Source organism: Acanthopagrus latus, chromosome 6, assembly GCF_904848185.1.
Source record: "Acanthopagrus latus isolate v.2019 chromosome 6, fAcaLat1.1, whole genome shotgun sequence".
Taxonomy (NCBI): Eukaryota; Metazoa; Chordata; class Actinopteri; order Spariformes; family Sparidae; genus Acanthopagrus; species Acanthopagrus latus.
This window is the reverse complement of record NC_051044.1, coordinates 8751390-8766220: the sequence shown is the minus strand read 5'-3', so window position 1 is coordinate 8766220 and position 14831 is coordinate 8751390. Positions and strand designations below refer to the sequence as shown.

The window sequence follows — 14831 nt, the reverse complement described above, 5'->3', positions numbered from 1 at the left end:
GGACTTGTGGTTATTAACTTAAACATGTGAAACGCCCATCACGTTAGTTTAAACAATTAATTGTGTGAATGAAAATTCATTGGAAACTGTTTTAATAAGAAAGAAATTCAGGTTTCAGCTCCTCAAATGTGACGACTTTATTGTTATCGTGACTTTGTTCGTCCCTAACTGTACTATACTACCGTACTTCTCTGGTGTAATACACTGTTAAATTTCATGTTCTAATAATACTCTACATACAGTATATTGCTGCTACTCACTACACCACCATGTCACCTCAAAAAGTACTGCACTATTAGTGTAAGTACAACTCTGCTCATAGTTACTGTCGTTTCAAGTGAAACTGCTCTTTTACGGCCTCTATATTTGTCTACTTATCTGTTCTGAATTTCCCTCTGGGGGTCAATAAAGGCTGATCTTATCTTCACTTAATGACGGTCTGTTACACATACCAGCACCAGGATGACAAACAGCTTCGGGCTACATTATCTACTGAGACCATCATGGATACTCTGTGGTGTTTTGCATACTGCCGGCTTTATTTCACCCACTGGGAAATAAAGGTAATCAATGAATCGATGACTGTTGAGAACAGAACTTCGTCATCCGTCGGCACAAATAATGAACACATGATGCAGCTTGTGTTGTCCTCCTCTGTTGGTCTATTTAGATATATATCCAACATGCAGTGGTAACTAAGTACATTTACTGCACTCCAGTCCAACTCTGAGGTAATTGTACTCTACGTTAGTGATCCCATTTTTATGCTACTTTAAACTTCTACGCCAACATTGTACTTCTTACTCCACTACTTTTATTTGACAATCTTAGTTACTAGTTACTTTGCAGATTATTAAACTGATTTTCTCAACTCAAAAAACAAACCATCTTCGTTTTCAAACACAGGACAACACAGCTTCATGAAGTTTTACTTTGTTTATATGTGGCGGACCCTGCCACATTTCTAGCTTCAAACTATCAACTAATAATTGAGCATGTATGACTCGATAAAGCGTAAGCTACTATATAAACTACATTAAATCAGCACCGACTTCACCAACTGCACATTAGTGATGATTTCACATTAATGCACCAATAATTATAAAATTATTGGTGAATATTTGTGATTCTTAAATAGGCTATTATTTTGTAGGCCTTCGACTACCCAAGTTAAGCAGTTTTACTTATTTCACTGTATCACTACCTTTACTTCAGTAATTTAGTAAGCAATATTACAAACTCAATCATGTTTAATTTTTTTTTTCCCTATGAATAAACAGGCTGTTCTCAGAGGACAGTAAGTTCCACATAACACTGTTTGAAGCTGGATTGCTGGCAGGGTCCGCCACATGTAAGCAACAATTGTGTTTTCCTATAGAATCAGTTTGTTTGTTCTGTCCTGAAAACAAAGAGAGTGTCTTTATTTAGTTTGTTCAAGCATCACTGAAGATATGTCTCATGTCTTCCCCAACTACACAGTGCACCTTTAATCTAAACAGATTTACAGGCAAACATTAAATGCATCACTGCCTGAAAATGCAGGAAAACCTGGAGAGCTTGCTCTGTCTCTCTCCCTCACACACAACGTCAGCAGGAAGTGGCCTCTGCAGCTTTAACTTCCTGCAAGTTAAAACGTGGCCAAAACATCACAGAGGACGGATGACATCACAGGAGCCGAGAGCGAAACCATAAACAACAAGGGGGCCGGTGTCTGGAAACCAGGAAGACTCGGCTTACGGTTCACTGACATGACGACAGGCGGCTCCAGGTAAGAAAAGGAGGGCAGATACATGTCTATACATGGGTGGAGAATGCAGGTAGATGCTCTGTTCTGAGGTGGAGCTGCTGAGGGGCAGTCAGAGAAGAGACAGCTGGGACAAATTGTACACGGCGCTGTTGGAGGAGACCAAGTGAGTCCACAGATTAACACACTAACTTATACTGACCCACTGACAAACAGTACAGGCTCATCTCTGCTTCTCCTTTTGCTTCATTTGTTTGTTTTTTTCTCTCTGTTTGAAGTCTTCCTGTTCCTCTTTATATACAGTTTATACAGTCATACAATACAACAAAGTAGTTTTTTCTGTATATGTTTTCGTTAAAGTCATGTAATTAATCCATCAGGCAGCTTGGAGAAAATTCATTTGCTGTTCTTATTAATTGATGAATTGTTGGAGTCTTTTTTTTTTTCAAATATTCAGAAGTTCCAGCTACCTGGTTTGTTTGTGATAATCATTTGAATGGCTCTGTGTTTGGACTGTTGGACACACAAGTAATTTGTCAACATGGGCTAAAGCGCATGATGTTGGGGGGTGTTTTTACTGTTGTTATGTTTTGTAAGAGCAGATCAGAAATCGATTACTCAAGTAAATAATGATTAGTTGTAGCATCAATATAAAGTTTAGGCCTCCGACTAAAGATTACTGTCACTGTCGATTAATCCGCAGACGATTTTCTTGATTTATTTGATTGACTCATCAGCATTTGGTCTGTAAAATGTAATGTAATTGTTCTAAAACCCTAACTGACATCTTTGTATTGCTTGTTTTTGTCCGACCAACACTCCAAAACCCAAAGATCGAGGTTTAATTATCGTGGATTCGCAATAATAAGGTTGAGTCACAGAGCATTTTCACTGTTGTTTTGTTATGTAAGACCAGATGAGTAATCGATTACTCAAGTAAATATATGGACTGGTTGTCTTGATTTATTTAATTAACTCAACAACTTTTCTGTTCTATAAAAATGTCCATTACATTTTTCTAAAAGTCAAAAATCCTTTATGGATAACTACTTGTTTTGTTCAACCAACACTTGACGACCCAAAGACGCAAGGTTCATTATCACATATTACTCAAGAAATAAATAATTGGTTGCAGCTTTAATAACGTTTGGAGCTATTTTCATGATTTACTGATTAACTTATTGAACTTTTCAATCACATTTTTCCAAAACTCACAAAAAACTCATTTTTTATTGCTTATTTTGTCTGACCAACACTCCAAGACCAGAGTATGTAAGGTTTATTGTTGCATATGACAAATCACAAAAGAAAATGATAATTAGCTGCAGCGTCAAAGCAGTGAGTGATGAAACTAAAGATTACTTTCATTATTGATTGATCTGCCGACTTTATTCTTGACAATTTGATAAACTCATCAACTTTTCATCCATAAAATATCAGTAATATCTTTGTCTAAAACTCCCAAAATTCCACTTTTAATTACTTTTGAAATGTCCTGTCCTGATTAATCAACGAATCATTCTAACTCCAGAGCCCCTTTAGACACATGTGATTTCTGACTGAAAACTGCAGACCTCTGTGCACCTGCATAACCTATTGTATTCTTCATGTTGTTTTTCTTGTCTTGTAGTCATCCCGCCATGGAAACAAAGACAGAAAATCAACGGCCCGAAAACAACAACAATGGCCAGCTGATTTCTGTGCCTCGCAAGGACACCATCCGCCTGCTGGAGGTGTACGTGAAGCGCAGCCTCAGCTTAAATGATGGGGCCCTCGGAAATAAGAAGGGGAGGAAAGATAAGTGGGTGACGATGCCAAACAGGCAAAGGCGACATTCCAGCGACCCTTCCATCCACTTGATGGAAATAAAGGGATCAGACGACGAAGTTGGTCCATTTTCTGCAGTCGAACCTCCGGCAAATGTGCCTGATACGCTTCACGAAGAGAAACCCCCGAGCCCCCAAGAGAAACCCTCCAAGAAACCAAAGAACAAGAAGCCATCGTTCTGGAAAAACTTTGTTGGCTTTTTCTCGCGGAAGAGTAGCGAGGAGAAAGATGAAGATGAGGACAGTCGGCCAGAGATACCCGAGATGGCCAGATCAGAGGAGACGCTCTCTGACGTGGTGACCAGCTGCCTGCCAGCAGCGACGGTCACTTCACACAAAAAAAAGTCCATGAGAAGAAAATCCATCAAGAGGAGATTATCCAAAAGGGGGCGTTCGACGACAAAACAAAATAAATCTGTCAAAGATCTCAACATTGCTGACATCTCCAGAGTTGAAGGTGAGTTTGAGGATTAAATGGATTGACCTGATTTGTGTGATGTATGCGTGACTAACAATATGATTCACTGTTAATGTAACATGGATTAAAGTAAATCTGGGTCACGTTACTGTTGTAAAGATGCTTTTACATCAAGATTCCTTTGCATTACTTAACTTACAAACAATGTTTGTTTGTTTTTTTTCACTTTGCAGCAGTCGTGAGTGTGGAAGCGACGTATTCCTACTACGAGAAGGTGTCACAGGAACTGGAGAGGATCGTTCACCAAGTAAAAGAGGAAGCTGAGCAGCTCACTGACGGTGAGAAACTGTTCCTCGTTCATCACAGTGTCAGCGTGCCGAGTCGTGAGGCGTCAAACAGCATTTTTATTCAACACAGGTTGAAGAAGCATTCAAATTATACAGTAGTCTATAGTTTACTTAATTTGAATGATGAAAGTTCTGTTGACTTTTAAAGTTACGAAATGCATCGCCATCCTTTCATCTTCGAATATAAGATCAACACATATACTGTAACTACTAAAAGTGATTTAGTATCATGTTGTTCAGCACAGTTGTTAAACTTCCCCTTGCTGTCGTTTTTTTCTCAGAGCAAATCATCAACAGGATCATTGAGCTGACGAAGGAGCAGGGCGACGCCATCGAAGACAAGGTTTGTATTCATCGTTGTTGTGGTAAGAAAAACGTTTGTTGATGAAACTCTTAATGACTTGAAATGGTTCAGACTGACTCTGTTATCAATAAGATCGTGCATTTAGTGAACTGCTGTAGTTCACGGGGTAGAGCAGGTTGGCTCGTGATCAGAAGGTCACTCGGTTCAAATCCCAGCTCCGGGCTGAGCTGCATGTTGAAGTGTCCTTGAGCAAAATACTGAACCCCACGTTGCTCCTGGTGTGTGAGTGTGGCAAGTGTCGTAAAGCGCTTTGAGTGGACAGTAGAGTGGAAGAGTGCTATAGACATGCAAGTCCATTTACCATGTAAGTAACGTATGATGTGTTTATAAGAAATGGAAAGCAAAAGAGATAACCCATAAGGGACGTCCTTCAGTTAGTCACATGACAGGAGATATGTGGTTGTCACTAGACTGTGATGATATGTAAACTGCAATCTGAAACGCTAAGTAGTAACTAAAGCTTTCAGTCAAATGACTTCGTTGAGTAGATGTAGTAGAGCAGAAATGTAAAGTAGAACAAACAGAAAAACTCAAGTGACACCTACTTTTTTTTGTATATTTCACTGCTGATCATCAGTCTACATTTACTCAGTCTCCTTCCTTACCTCTGTGGGAGTTACGTAATGTGTTGTTTCACATATACTACATCCCCAGAGACGGTGTGTCTGTGTGCGTGACAACAGCACTGAAAGTGTGCTAACAGCAGGTGATATGGTGCAGAGTCACGAGGCACTGCTATGTAAAACACTGCATGTGACCGCTTTATGGTCTGTGGTGGTTGTAATACCACAGACCAGGTTGCACCGGTTGTACAGTGACAGAGCTGCAGCAATTAGTCGATAAGTCGATTAGATGACAGAAAATTAAACTATTTTGATTTGATCATTTTTACAGTTTCAGCTTCTGAAGCGTGAGGGTGTCCTGCTTTACATTGTCACGTGTGGTTATAAACTGAGCATCACTGAAGTTTTTTGACATTTACCATTTAAGTAACGTATGATGAGTTCTCAACCCATAAGGGACATCTTTCAGTTAGTGCTTTATGTTGCCACGTGTGGTTATAAACTGAGCATCACTGAAGAGCAAACATTTGATAACACCCACGTTCGCTTAAGTGAATCTTGACGAGCATTTTTTTTACATTTTTGCACATTTTTAAGACCAATCGATGAATCAGTACAGTTGTTTTCAGCAGTGTTGTCACTGTGGATTTATCCATGTTTATTAGCATTAAAGATTCACACAGGTCAAAGTATGTTGAATCTGCTGACAGCCGTCATCTCCTTATCTCCCTCCAGCTGAAAGATAACCCCACCCTGAGCGGCTTCTTCCAGCGGATGACCTACTCTTCCTTTCAGAAGTTGGCCGATGCATATCTGGAGAAGGAAGCGATGGCGACCCACAATCCTCCCACCATCCCACATACGGCGCCTGAGCTCATCAAGTTGGCCTTTACATACGACTTTACAGCCAAGGTAGCCCGTCTCTCCAGACAGAACGTAGGTCACATCACTGGCCTGGGGAACCGTTATCTAGAGGACCGATTTGAATACAAACAGGTGAGAGTCGGACATGTTAAATTAATCTTAAAAATGTGAGAACAGCATATGAACAATAACCACAAATGAAATCGCTGCACACAGAGGTTGGGTTTAAAACTCTTGTCTTGTCTTTTCACAGGTCTGTTCAGACCATCCAGTGTCTGACAGTGACAGCTGAGGGGCACAAACACGCAGAAACCAAACCAAAGCTGCAAGTGAAACATTTACTGTTCAACTTCTCTCTGGATGTGCTGCACGCCTGAATTCTCCTTCAGCACGATGGACTACTTAAAAGTGACTTTAAACTGGCAGCTGACAAATCGTGGCCATTTTCGTTTGATTTTAACTCCTCTGTGATGAAAAATTCTGCAACAGCATGTTTGCAGGAGAACGAGTTGAGCGGCATCGGAAGGTTTGCCTGAGCGTTTTAAGCTCCGTCTTCAAACCCATGGCTGCATCAGCTGATTGTAGAAGTGACACTACTGTATAAATGTGACGCTCTTGATTCCTGCACATTGATTTCTGATGGTGGAAGAGGAGCATCACAATCATGTTGATTTATATAAGCTTGACAACTATGTGCAATTTTAGTTTTTTTTTAAAAATTGTTTTACATTTCTAGGATTTTAAAAGGAGCGTTTTTAGTGAAACTGTGACATTGTTTCTGTTTGTTGATGTGAATGCAGGCATTCACACTCCACACTGAAATAAATAGATTTTTAATTTATTAATGCTGATTTGTATTATTTTGTTTGTTTGTTTGTTTTTGTCATTATGCAACTGTCCAGCTTAAAAATTTGGCATATTAACTTCTCTCTAACTTTGTCCAGAGTAATGTCAAACTATACATGGTCAAGGCTCCTTCAAAGGGCTGCAAGATAACTTTTTGAGAAGACAGAAGCCAAAAATGTGTTTATTTTGTTCAGACAGAACAGATATTACAGATATTTTCATTTCTCTAGTGAATTACTAGATATTTTTTCCCTCAGCTGCCCTCTGATAATGTCTCTCCGGTCGAACAGTGTGACTGAAAGTGCTTTGTTTATAAGGGGTCAAAATCCAAACAGGTTGGGTTGGGGAAACACCACCCTACTCAAGACAGTGTGTGCTAGTTGTGGAAAGATTGAGGAATGAACAGACCTTGAGTGCGCCACACCCATCGTTCTCTTACATACCTTTGAGCTGCAGAGACAACAGCCTGCAGCGTTGCACCGAGTGCTTTGAAGAAAAACAGAGTCTGGGTGGATCATCTAAACATTAATAAGACAGGTTCATGCTCGAGTTTGTGGACAGCGTGTAATCAGTGCCCATGAGCTTGTGAGATGGAATGTGACAGTCTGTCAGTTCCATAGTTTAGGCATGCAGTGATGGCTCTCACCTGTGGAAGAGGTTCCAGGGTACCTTTCCAACCACACAGGTGCCTAATTTAGTATCATTAATATTCCTGAGCATTCAGCGCAACACATGTCCAGCCAGCAGAGAAAAGAGGGCAGTGGATGCAAACAGAGATTTAGATGAAGAGAGAGCTGAATGAACACAACAGTCCCAGTGTCCTGAGCCATCATTTGACTCATGCTCAGTGAAGTGCGAAGCTAAATTTTTCCATACAAAACACACATTCATGTTACTTCATTAAGTTTCAGCTTGAGGTTTAAATGTGACTTCTACAGATAATCTCACTGACTATGTTAACACAAATTCAGGTGACTGTCAGGAAAGTGACGAGCAAGGTAGCAGGAAATGGAAAAATTATGATCACATTCCCTCCAAGGATTGCGAAAGTGTGGAGAAAACTCAATGACTAAATCAGTCATTATGAAATCATAACTGAGTAAAAAAAATTTAAAAAAAAACAATAGCCTTGTTGTGATGTGTCTGATGACTAACTTCTTCACCACATAACAAGAGCCATGACTCTACAGATAGAACAAATACAGTCACTTTGACCCATTTTACGACAGCCGCTTGGCTCGTCAAGCTGGCACAGCCCAGGTGTAATTAATAATATTAATGACAGCTCTGCTGCACTATGGTGTCCCAGCACGTACACTACCAGCCCCGGCCTGTGGACTGCAGGCAGGACAAAGTTTTACCAGGTGAAAAATCTGTTGTAGACACAGGATTACACAACTGCTTACTGACTGAGAAAACATTACCATAAAAGTGAATGTTTTTAGTTTGTCTTTTTCATATCTGATAAATAATGTTAAAGCTGTCAACTGTCTCGACCACGTTAGTTATTGCCACAAAGAACAGAACAATTCCATTCAAAACTTACAACCCTACATTTTGTTTGTCTGACCATTAGTTGAAAAGAAAGCCTGTTTTGTACTGATGTTCTCTGATGTAAAACACTCCTTTAACACAATAAGACAAAATGAAAGCAGGTCTTTAATTACATCGAAGAAAATTTGACAACTGTCAGTCAATTGTAAAGTGACAATCCTGTTTTTCAATGTGGTGTTGAGGCCACCCTTGTACTTACAGTTGGACCAAGCCTCGTCCCTTTAAGCCGGTCCCATTATGCGGTATGAGTTATCTGGCCAGCGGCAGGACAGACTGACCACTAGGGCTGGGTATCGTGGCCAATTTCCTAAATCGATTCAATTTCGATTCATAAGGTTCTGAATCGATTAATCACGATTCGATTCGATTCAATCTTCTCATAAATAATGAAAATGGCTCAACTGTGTTACAAAATACACTTTATTTTTTATCTTCAACAAAACAGGTTTTAAGCTTGTGAATTGGACATTTTAAACTAGACCTGTAAACAAAAAATTCAAGTTTCAAAAGTGCAATCTTGACAAATAATTCAACTACAACATTCCATCACTGTTTCTTAAAGTGCAATAATAATAATAATGGTAACAAAACTAAAAGTAAACTTAAACTGTCTAGTCAAGCCCTGTTATTGTGACTTTGTTCTCACTTGGTAATTGTGAGATTTTTGTTTAGGAAAAGGAGCTCATTGACATGATCTGGGGTTAGGCAGCTCCTTTTTGCGGTGACAATATCACCTGCAGTTGAAAACACTCTCTCTGACGCAATACTGGTCCCTGGGACGCAAAGGTATTGCTTCGCCAGGCGAGCCAACAGTGGATACTCCCTTTCATTTGACCTCCACCAGGTCAGAGGATTTTCATTCAGCCCAGCAGGTTGTTCTGCCCTGTATCTTCTGATTTCATCTCCAGCCTTCATGGCTGGAGTTTTATGGCCATTTTCCTTTGCTGTTGGTAAGTAGACTGCCCCAAGAAGAGACTCCAAGGTGCTGGATTTCTTGGGCTTCTTGGGCGTAGTCGCTTCCCCCATCTCCTCAGCTCCTTCATCAGCATCATTACCATCAGTATTTTGCTGTTGAATAAGACAGAAAAAAAACAAAAACAGAAATAAATAGACTGAAAATCATTCATGAACTCTTTTAAATTATATAATATTCCTTATAATCCAATAGAGAATATTTTAATTCTCAATGAAAACATTCTTATTAAACTGCACACTTTTTAAAAAAATACTTACATCACGTGCAGCAGTGGCAGCCTCAGTCTGCAGTCTGGAGAAGGTGTCATCTTGCTCTTTAGCAGACAGGAATGGTAGGGCCTTAAAGCGAGGATCCAGCGCTGATGCTGCATACAATATGTCCTTCTGCGCATCATATCTTAAAGACATTTCATAAATTATTTTTGTTATCACAGTATGAGGATAAACATGGCATGCAATACAAATATACAATCTCACACATACAAACAAAAAAGTGCATGTATTACAAATTACTAACTACTACAAGTAATCAGTAAAATGAGGAAAAAATGCACATAAAATACAAAACTTTGCTTTTGTAATGTTTTGATTTGGCCTACCACTGACGATTGCACACACACAGAGAGAGAGAGAGAGAGAGAGAGAGAGAGAGAGAGAGAGAGAGAGAGAGAGAGAGAGAGAGAGAGAGAGAGAGAGAGAGAGAGACCTTAGCATACCTTGTCCTCAAGTTATTCTTTGCAGCAGCCTTCAAGTCCCTCACCACGGTGGAGTCTTCGATGCTGGGGGTCAAGGCCTCCTGCAGCAGGGCGAGAAGTGGGGCGATGACGGACAGAGTTGGTTGCTTGTCCTCCGACATGGCCAGTGTAGCTTCTTTCATTGGTTTCAAGACCCGCACCAAATCTTCTGCAATCGTTACATCCTCCTCTGTTAAGGTGCACAGATCTGTTTCATTCCTGCGCACGTCTTGTGAAAGGAGAGTGGCAGAGATGGCTGGCTGTTGTTCTAAAAAGCGCTCCAGCATGTCCAGTGCACTGTTCCACCTCGTCACAACGTCTACTGTTAGCTTGTGTGCTGGCAGTTGAAGCAGCTTCTGTTTTTCTTTTAGTATGTGGTTTGCCATCGTACTCCGATGAAAGAACGTTGCTATACGCCTCACTCGAGCCAGCAGACGTGACACGGCTGGGACTTTTAGACCTGCTTGTGAGGCTAAGTTCAGTGTGTGCGCGAAGCACCCGACGTGCATTAGCTGCATTATCTCCACCGCACGAACCATATTTGCAGCGTTGTCCGTCACGACTGCTGGGTCTTTGCTGGTCAGTCCCCACTCCTGTATGGCCCCCGTCAACATATCGGCTATATTAATAGCAGTGTGGCTCGTGAGAACCTCGGTGGTCTGTAGCACATGAGACATGAGGCACCACTCGTTGTCGATGTAGTGAGAAGTCACTGTCATGTACGACTGCGTTGACAGTGATGTCCAGGTGTCACAGGTTATGGCGACCCTCTCTGCTGACTGCATTTTCGTTAGGATGTCGTCTTTCACACGTGTATACATCATTGGGATAACAGTTTCAGTCAGATGTTTACGTTGCACCATAACGTAGTGTGGTTCGAGCACCTGAAGGAGTCGCCTGAAGCCTTCGTTTTCCACTACCGAGTACGGGCGTAAATCTTTGCAAACAAAAGTTGCGATGGCCTCTGTTATCTTTATGGCTCGCGGCGAATCGGCTGGTAATGTTAGTGTTTCCCTCAGTTTCTTTTGTTTTGCCCCTGACGGCTTGTTGTCGGAAGCTAATGTTAGCGTAGTGTGATACCTCGTTAAGTGGTTTCTGAGGTTTGTAGTATTTCTACAATAACTGACCTCCGCTTGGCAGATCTTGCAAACCACTTTGGTTTTATCCAGCTCTTTGTCCAGTGTTGTTTTAAATCCGAAATGGTTCCAGACTTCAGACTTCAGCTGGGACGGCTTGCTGAGCGGAGTTTTACTTGCATCGGCCATTGTGTGTATGCACGCTTGTGAACGTGAACCGGGCGTAAACGCGCCGCGGTTTCGTCGCGCGCGAGACCACTGGGGTTCATGGGGGAAAAAAAATCGATCTCATGCCCTATGAATCGATATTGCAAAATTTAAATGAAATCGATCCGAAATCGATTGAATCGATTTTTTTACTCAGCCCTACTGACCACATGCAGAGTCTGGATTGCTCAATGATGACTGGTTGCCCAGTCTGAACTATTATTAGCCGGCAACGAAATAGCTTTAAACAGCAAGGGTCAAAAGCCAGACAATTTATTTTCGAGCACTTGAGCAGTTGAATAATTACCTTTACACAGCCTCAATCAGCTGATTTGAAACAAATAATAAGGACAAAAAGACAAATTAGTGTGTAAACCTTTTACATTTTTATTGCTTTTTAAACACAGAGAAGGCAGATTAATCAAAGAGACCGAAGCCCATGTCTTCGTCTGACTCTTCTGATTCCTCTTTCTTCTCTTCCTTTTTCTCTTCCGCTGGAAATGAGACAGATGAATACAACAGTCAACAACACAGACAAGAGTCAGCAAGAATATTTAACAGCACTGTCATCAAACTTTGTTATAGGACTTAAAAACATGTTCAGCAGATTCTCTTGAGGGGGCACCACAGTATTTGTACTGTATCAAAACGCCATAATGTATGATAATGCCACTCAAAACTTAAAGCAATTCTAGAGAAACTGAACACATCCATTGAAAAGGATAGCAATGAGGGATTAACACTTACCAGCAGCAGGCGCAGCCCCGGCTGCAGCAGCCCCACCACCAGCAGCGGAAGGTGCCGCCACAGCGCCACCTGCTGGTACGGAGGCTAACTTAGAAAGGCCTGTTGAAAAAGGAGAGGAATACAACTTTTAGCCATTTTCCTCAATGACAACTTCAAATGTTCAACCTGTGTTCACTGACAGGTCTTACCTGAGTTCATGACTTCATTGATGTCTTTGCCATTCAGCTCACTAATGACCTGCAGAGATATTCAAGATTTAAATACATTAAAAAAAAAAGTACTTGGAAGTTTTTATACATTTGCATAAATACTGTTATTAAATGGCATACCTTGTTTAAGCGTTCGTCATCAGCCTCGATTCCTACGCTGCCCAAGATGGCCTTGATGTCCTTTGCACTGGGGCTGGTGTTTCCACCGAGCACAGCCAGGAGGTAAGCGGCCACGTAACGCATTCTGTATTGACAGAAGAGACACAAATTAACACCTGAAGAACTGGTGTGCGACTCTGTAAGTTACGCAACACAGACGTCAAGTCTGCGAGACTAAAATATCATAATGACACCCTACATCACAACTGAAGAAGACGTTTCTTACAAAGCCAGACATTTTACTGATCAAACAATCATGAAATAGTACCATTTAACAATAATGGTAGCGTCATTGGGCTGTAACCAACATTGTTTTCTTGATTCATTTGTCTGAATAACTTTTAAATGGATTGTTTGGAATATAATATTGGGGGAGGGGAACAAGATATTGACTGTCAATTTCCCAAAGTGGAGGTTTGCATTACTATTTAAATGTTCTAACTACTTACTTTGTCTTATCAGTAGTCCATCCCCAGATGCATTAAGTTTACAAACATAACACACTAAAAACATTTCAATAATTGACTAATCACTTCAGCTCTAATTATGATATCATAATTGATAGCAGCCATAATCATTATAGATTAAACACAGTCAGATGTATTTCAGGGACTCAAAAGCAGTTGTATCCTGTTATTCGAAACGGTCTCAGATCAGTGCTTAAAATCACCGCTGGGGGGCTGAACTACATGTTTTCCTCACATGACAGCTATATTTTTACAGTGCACATCATAATATGACGTGGTGCATGTATGAAGTTGACAACCAATATATAGAACATAGGCACAGAAAACAGTAGTGACTCCAGTATTCCGAGTTATCTTACAATGACGGAGTACATCAGCTTGGGAGGAGCCCAGTTTGACGTTAGCTAAGCTAACGTTAGCTTTAGCTCTCCGTATAATGAAACGATACTTTGACTTCAATCACAGATAAACGAAGACAACAATCAAATGTCGGTGTTCAGAGTTTGTATTTTATCTGTTTTGAACTGGACAAAATATTTATCCGGCAGTGATTAGCTGTTCAACCGTAATGCACACGACTAAGCTACCAGAGGCAGCATGGCGCCCAGTGTTTTCCCATCACTGTCCTCCATTTCTGCCAGCGACTTTTATCTCCGAAAAAAGCTGCTCCTTTTCACTATTTAAAAGAAACCTTCGAGTATTATACTACAGTGTATCATATTGAGAACACAGTTACACGTGAACTAATAGACGCACACTTTGAATTAGTCTCATTTTGACTTACTTTAAGTCTAAACAGACACGAAACGTCGGTCACGCTAAGAAATCCGGAAGAGAGGAGGAGGCGTTACCGGAAGTTGTACAAGACTCGAATGCGTCGATGTCATTGGTCCATTCGGGGTGACAGCACATACGTCATCATGACTGAAAGAAATCTGTCACATTTGTCCCACAGTTTACCACAACTTAGGGTATTCAGTATCTAATTACAGCTTTCTGAACACCTTTTTACATTAAAAAAAACATGTATTTTCCTTTTTTAAATTACTTTTTTCCTTATTTAGTTAGAAGTGATGTCATATACATCTGCAATGAAAAAGATGAGAGCCAGAATAGTTTTTCCTGTCTTTTAATTCCCCTTCCTCCCCAATTACCTTTTGTTCTTTTGTGATTAAAAATCCCACTGAATATGTGGCCCTACTCTGTATTTGTTGATAAACAGTACATGTAATGGGAAAATAAACTGCATTAAACCCGGCAACCTGGAGGCTTGTTAAATAATAATATCTGCAGTAAGTCCACAGTTGATGTTATAATTCCTTGATATCGACAGTACAATCAGGATATTTGAGTCTTTCAAATATGTGAAACAGTGGCAGAGGTATTGTTATCTTTCATATAAGTAAAAGTAGCAAGACCTTACTGTAAGATAGGCTACTTCTCTACAAGTACAAATCGTTCTTTCATAGGTTTCCTGAGGTAGAAACAAGTTAAATGTACCTTAGCATCAACATTAGAGTATATCACTGTGCAACAGAATAATTTGTTTTACAATTAACACGCATTTTAATCATGTAGCTGTTCAGAATGGATATAATTTGACAATTTTGTGGGTACATTTATGAAAGTGCATGATTTATAAAATGATTATATAATCTGTATGTAAGAGCTTTACATTTAAAGTAAATGGTAAATAATGGAGAAAGAGTTTAACATGCTCTACTTCAAAAC

The 14831-nt window shown here is 40.3% G+C and overlaps 3 protein-coding genes and 1 long non-coding RNA gene across 6 annotated transcripts; 1 reads left to right on the top strand and 3 right to left on the bottom strand.

Moving 5' to 3' along the window:
- The first annotated feature begins 1643 nt into the window (after positions 1–1643).
- Positions 1644–6977, top strand: LOC119021609. Of its 3 annotated transcripts, none has more exons than XM_037102012.1 (6): positions 1644–1768; positions 3375–4027; positions 4222–4326; positions 4617–4678; positions 5998–6258; positions 6380–6977. In XM_037102012.1, exons 1-6 carry the CDS (start codon positions 1749–1751, stop codon positions 6416–6418), a joined length of 1140 nt encoding a protein of 379 aa, XP_036957907.1. In that variant the 5' UTR covers positions 1644–1748; the 3' UTR covers positions 6419–6977. The 3 variants fall into 3 exon arrangements, with proteins under 3 accessions (XP_036957907.1, XP_036957906.1, XP_036957905.1); XM_037102011.1 differs by lacking the exon at positions 1644–1768 and adding an exon at positions 1775–1910 and having other exon boundaries at positions 4225–4326; XM_037102010.1 differs by lacking the exon at positions 1644–1768 and adding an exon at positions 1775–1910.
- On the bottom strand, positions 5894–7609 carry LOC119021611. The gene is made up of 2 exons (XR_005075664.1): positions 7416–7609; positions 5894–6231 (listed from the first exon to the last, which is right to left on the bottom strand). It is a non-coding gene; the product is annotated as an uncharacterized LOC119021611 (long non-coding RNA).
- A 1319-nt stretch (positions 7610–8928) lies between these two features.
- Positions 8929–11393, bottom strand: LOC119021608 (E3 SUMO-protein ligase ZBED1-like). Its single transcript, XM_037102009.1, has 3 exons — positions 10218–11393; positions 9760–9898; positions 8929–9594 (listed from the first exon to the last, which is right to left on the bottom strand). The coding sequence occupies exons 1-3, from the start codon at positions 11096–11098 to the stop codon at positions 9169–9171; spliced, it is 1446 nt and encodes a 481-aa protein (XP_036957904.1). The 5' UTR covers positions 11099–11393; the 3' UTR covers positions 8929–9168.
- Positions 11394–11881: 488 nt separating this feature from the next.
- Positions 11882–14025, bottom strand: rplp2 (ribosomal protein, large P2). Its single transcript, XM_037102014.1, has 5 exons — positions 13885–14025; positions 12595–12718; positions 12454–12502; positions 12266–12364; positions 11882–12012 (listed from the first exon to the last, which is right to left on the bottom strand). The coding sequence occupies exons 2-5, from the start codon at positions 12715–12717 to the stop codon at positions 11936–11938; spliced, it is 348 nt and encodes a 115-aa protein (XP_036957909.1). The 5' UTR covers position 12718; positions 13885–14025; the 3' UTR covers positions 11882–11935.
- Positions 14026–14831: the final 806 nt, after the last annotated feature.

Bases quoted from the DNA above. Each gene is read 5' to 3' on its own strand.
- LOC119021609 (XM_037102010.1), top strand. From the start codon at position 1,822: ATGCTCTGTTCTGAGGTGGAGCTGCTGAGGGGCAGTCAGAGAAGAGAC. The intron at 4,028-4,221 runs GTGAGTTTGAGG...TTCACTTTGCAG, and splicing joins TGACATCTCCAGAGTTGAAG to CAGTCGTGAGTGTGGAAGCG. The intron at 6,259-6,379 runs GTGAGAGTCGGA...GTCTTTTCACAG, and splicing joins ACCGATTTGAATACAAACAG to GTCTGTTCAGACCATCCAGT.
- LOC119021608 (XM_037102009.1), bottom strand. From the start codon at position 11,098: ATGGTGCAACGTAAACATCTGACTGAAACTGTTATCCCAATGATGTAT. The intron at 9,899-10,217 runs GTATGCTAAGGT...AATGTCTTTAAG, and splicing joins AAGAATAACTTGAGGACAAG to ATATGATGCGCAGAAGGACA. The intron at 9,595-9,759 runs GTAAGTATTTTT...CTTATTCAACAG, and splicing joins CTGCCACTGCTGCACGTGAT to CAAAATACTGATGGTAATGA.
- rplp2 (XM_037102014.1), bottom strand. From the start codon at position 12,717: ATGCGTTACGTGGCCGCTTACCTCCTGGCTGTGCTCGGTGGAAACACC. The intron at 12,503-12,594 runs GTATGCCATTTA...ATATCTCTGCAG, and splicing joins ATGACGAACGCTTAAACAAG to GTCATTAGTGAGCTGAATGG. The intron at 12,365-12,453 runs GTAAGACCTGTC...CTTTTTCAACAG, and splicing joins CAATGAAGTCATGAACTCAG to GCCTTTCTAAGTTAGCCTCC.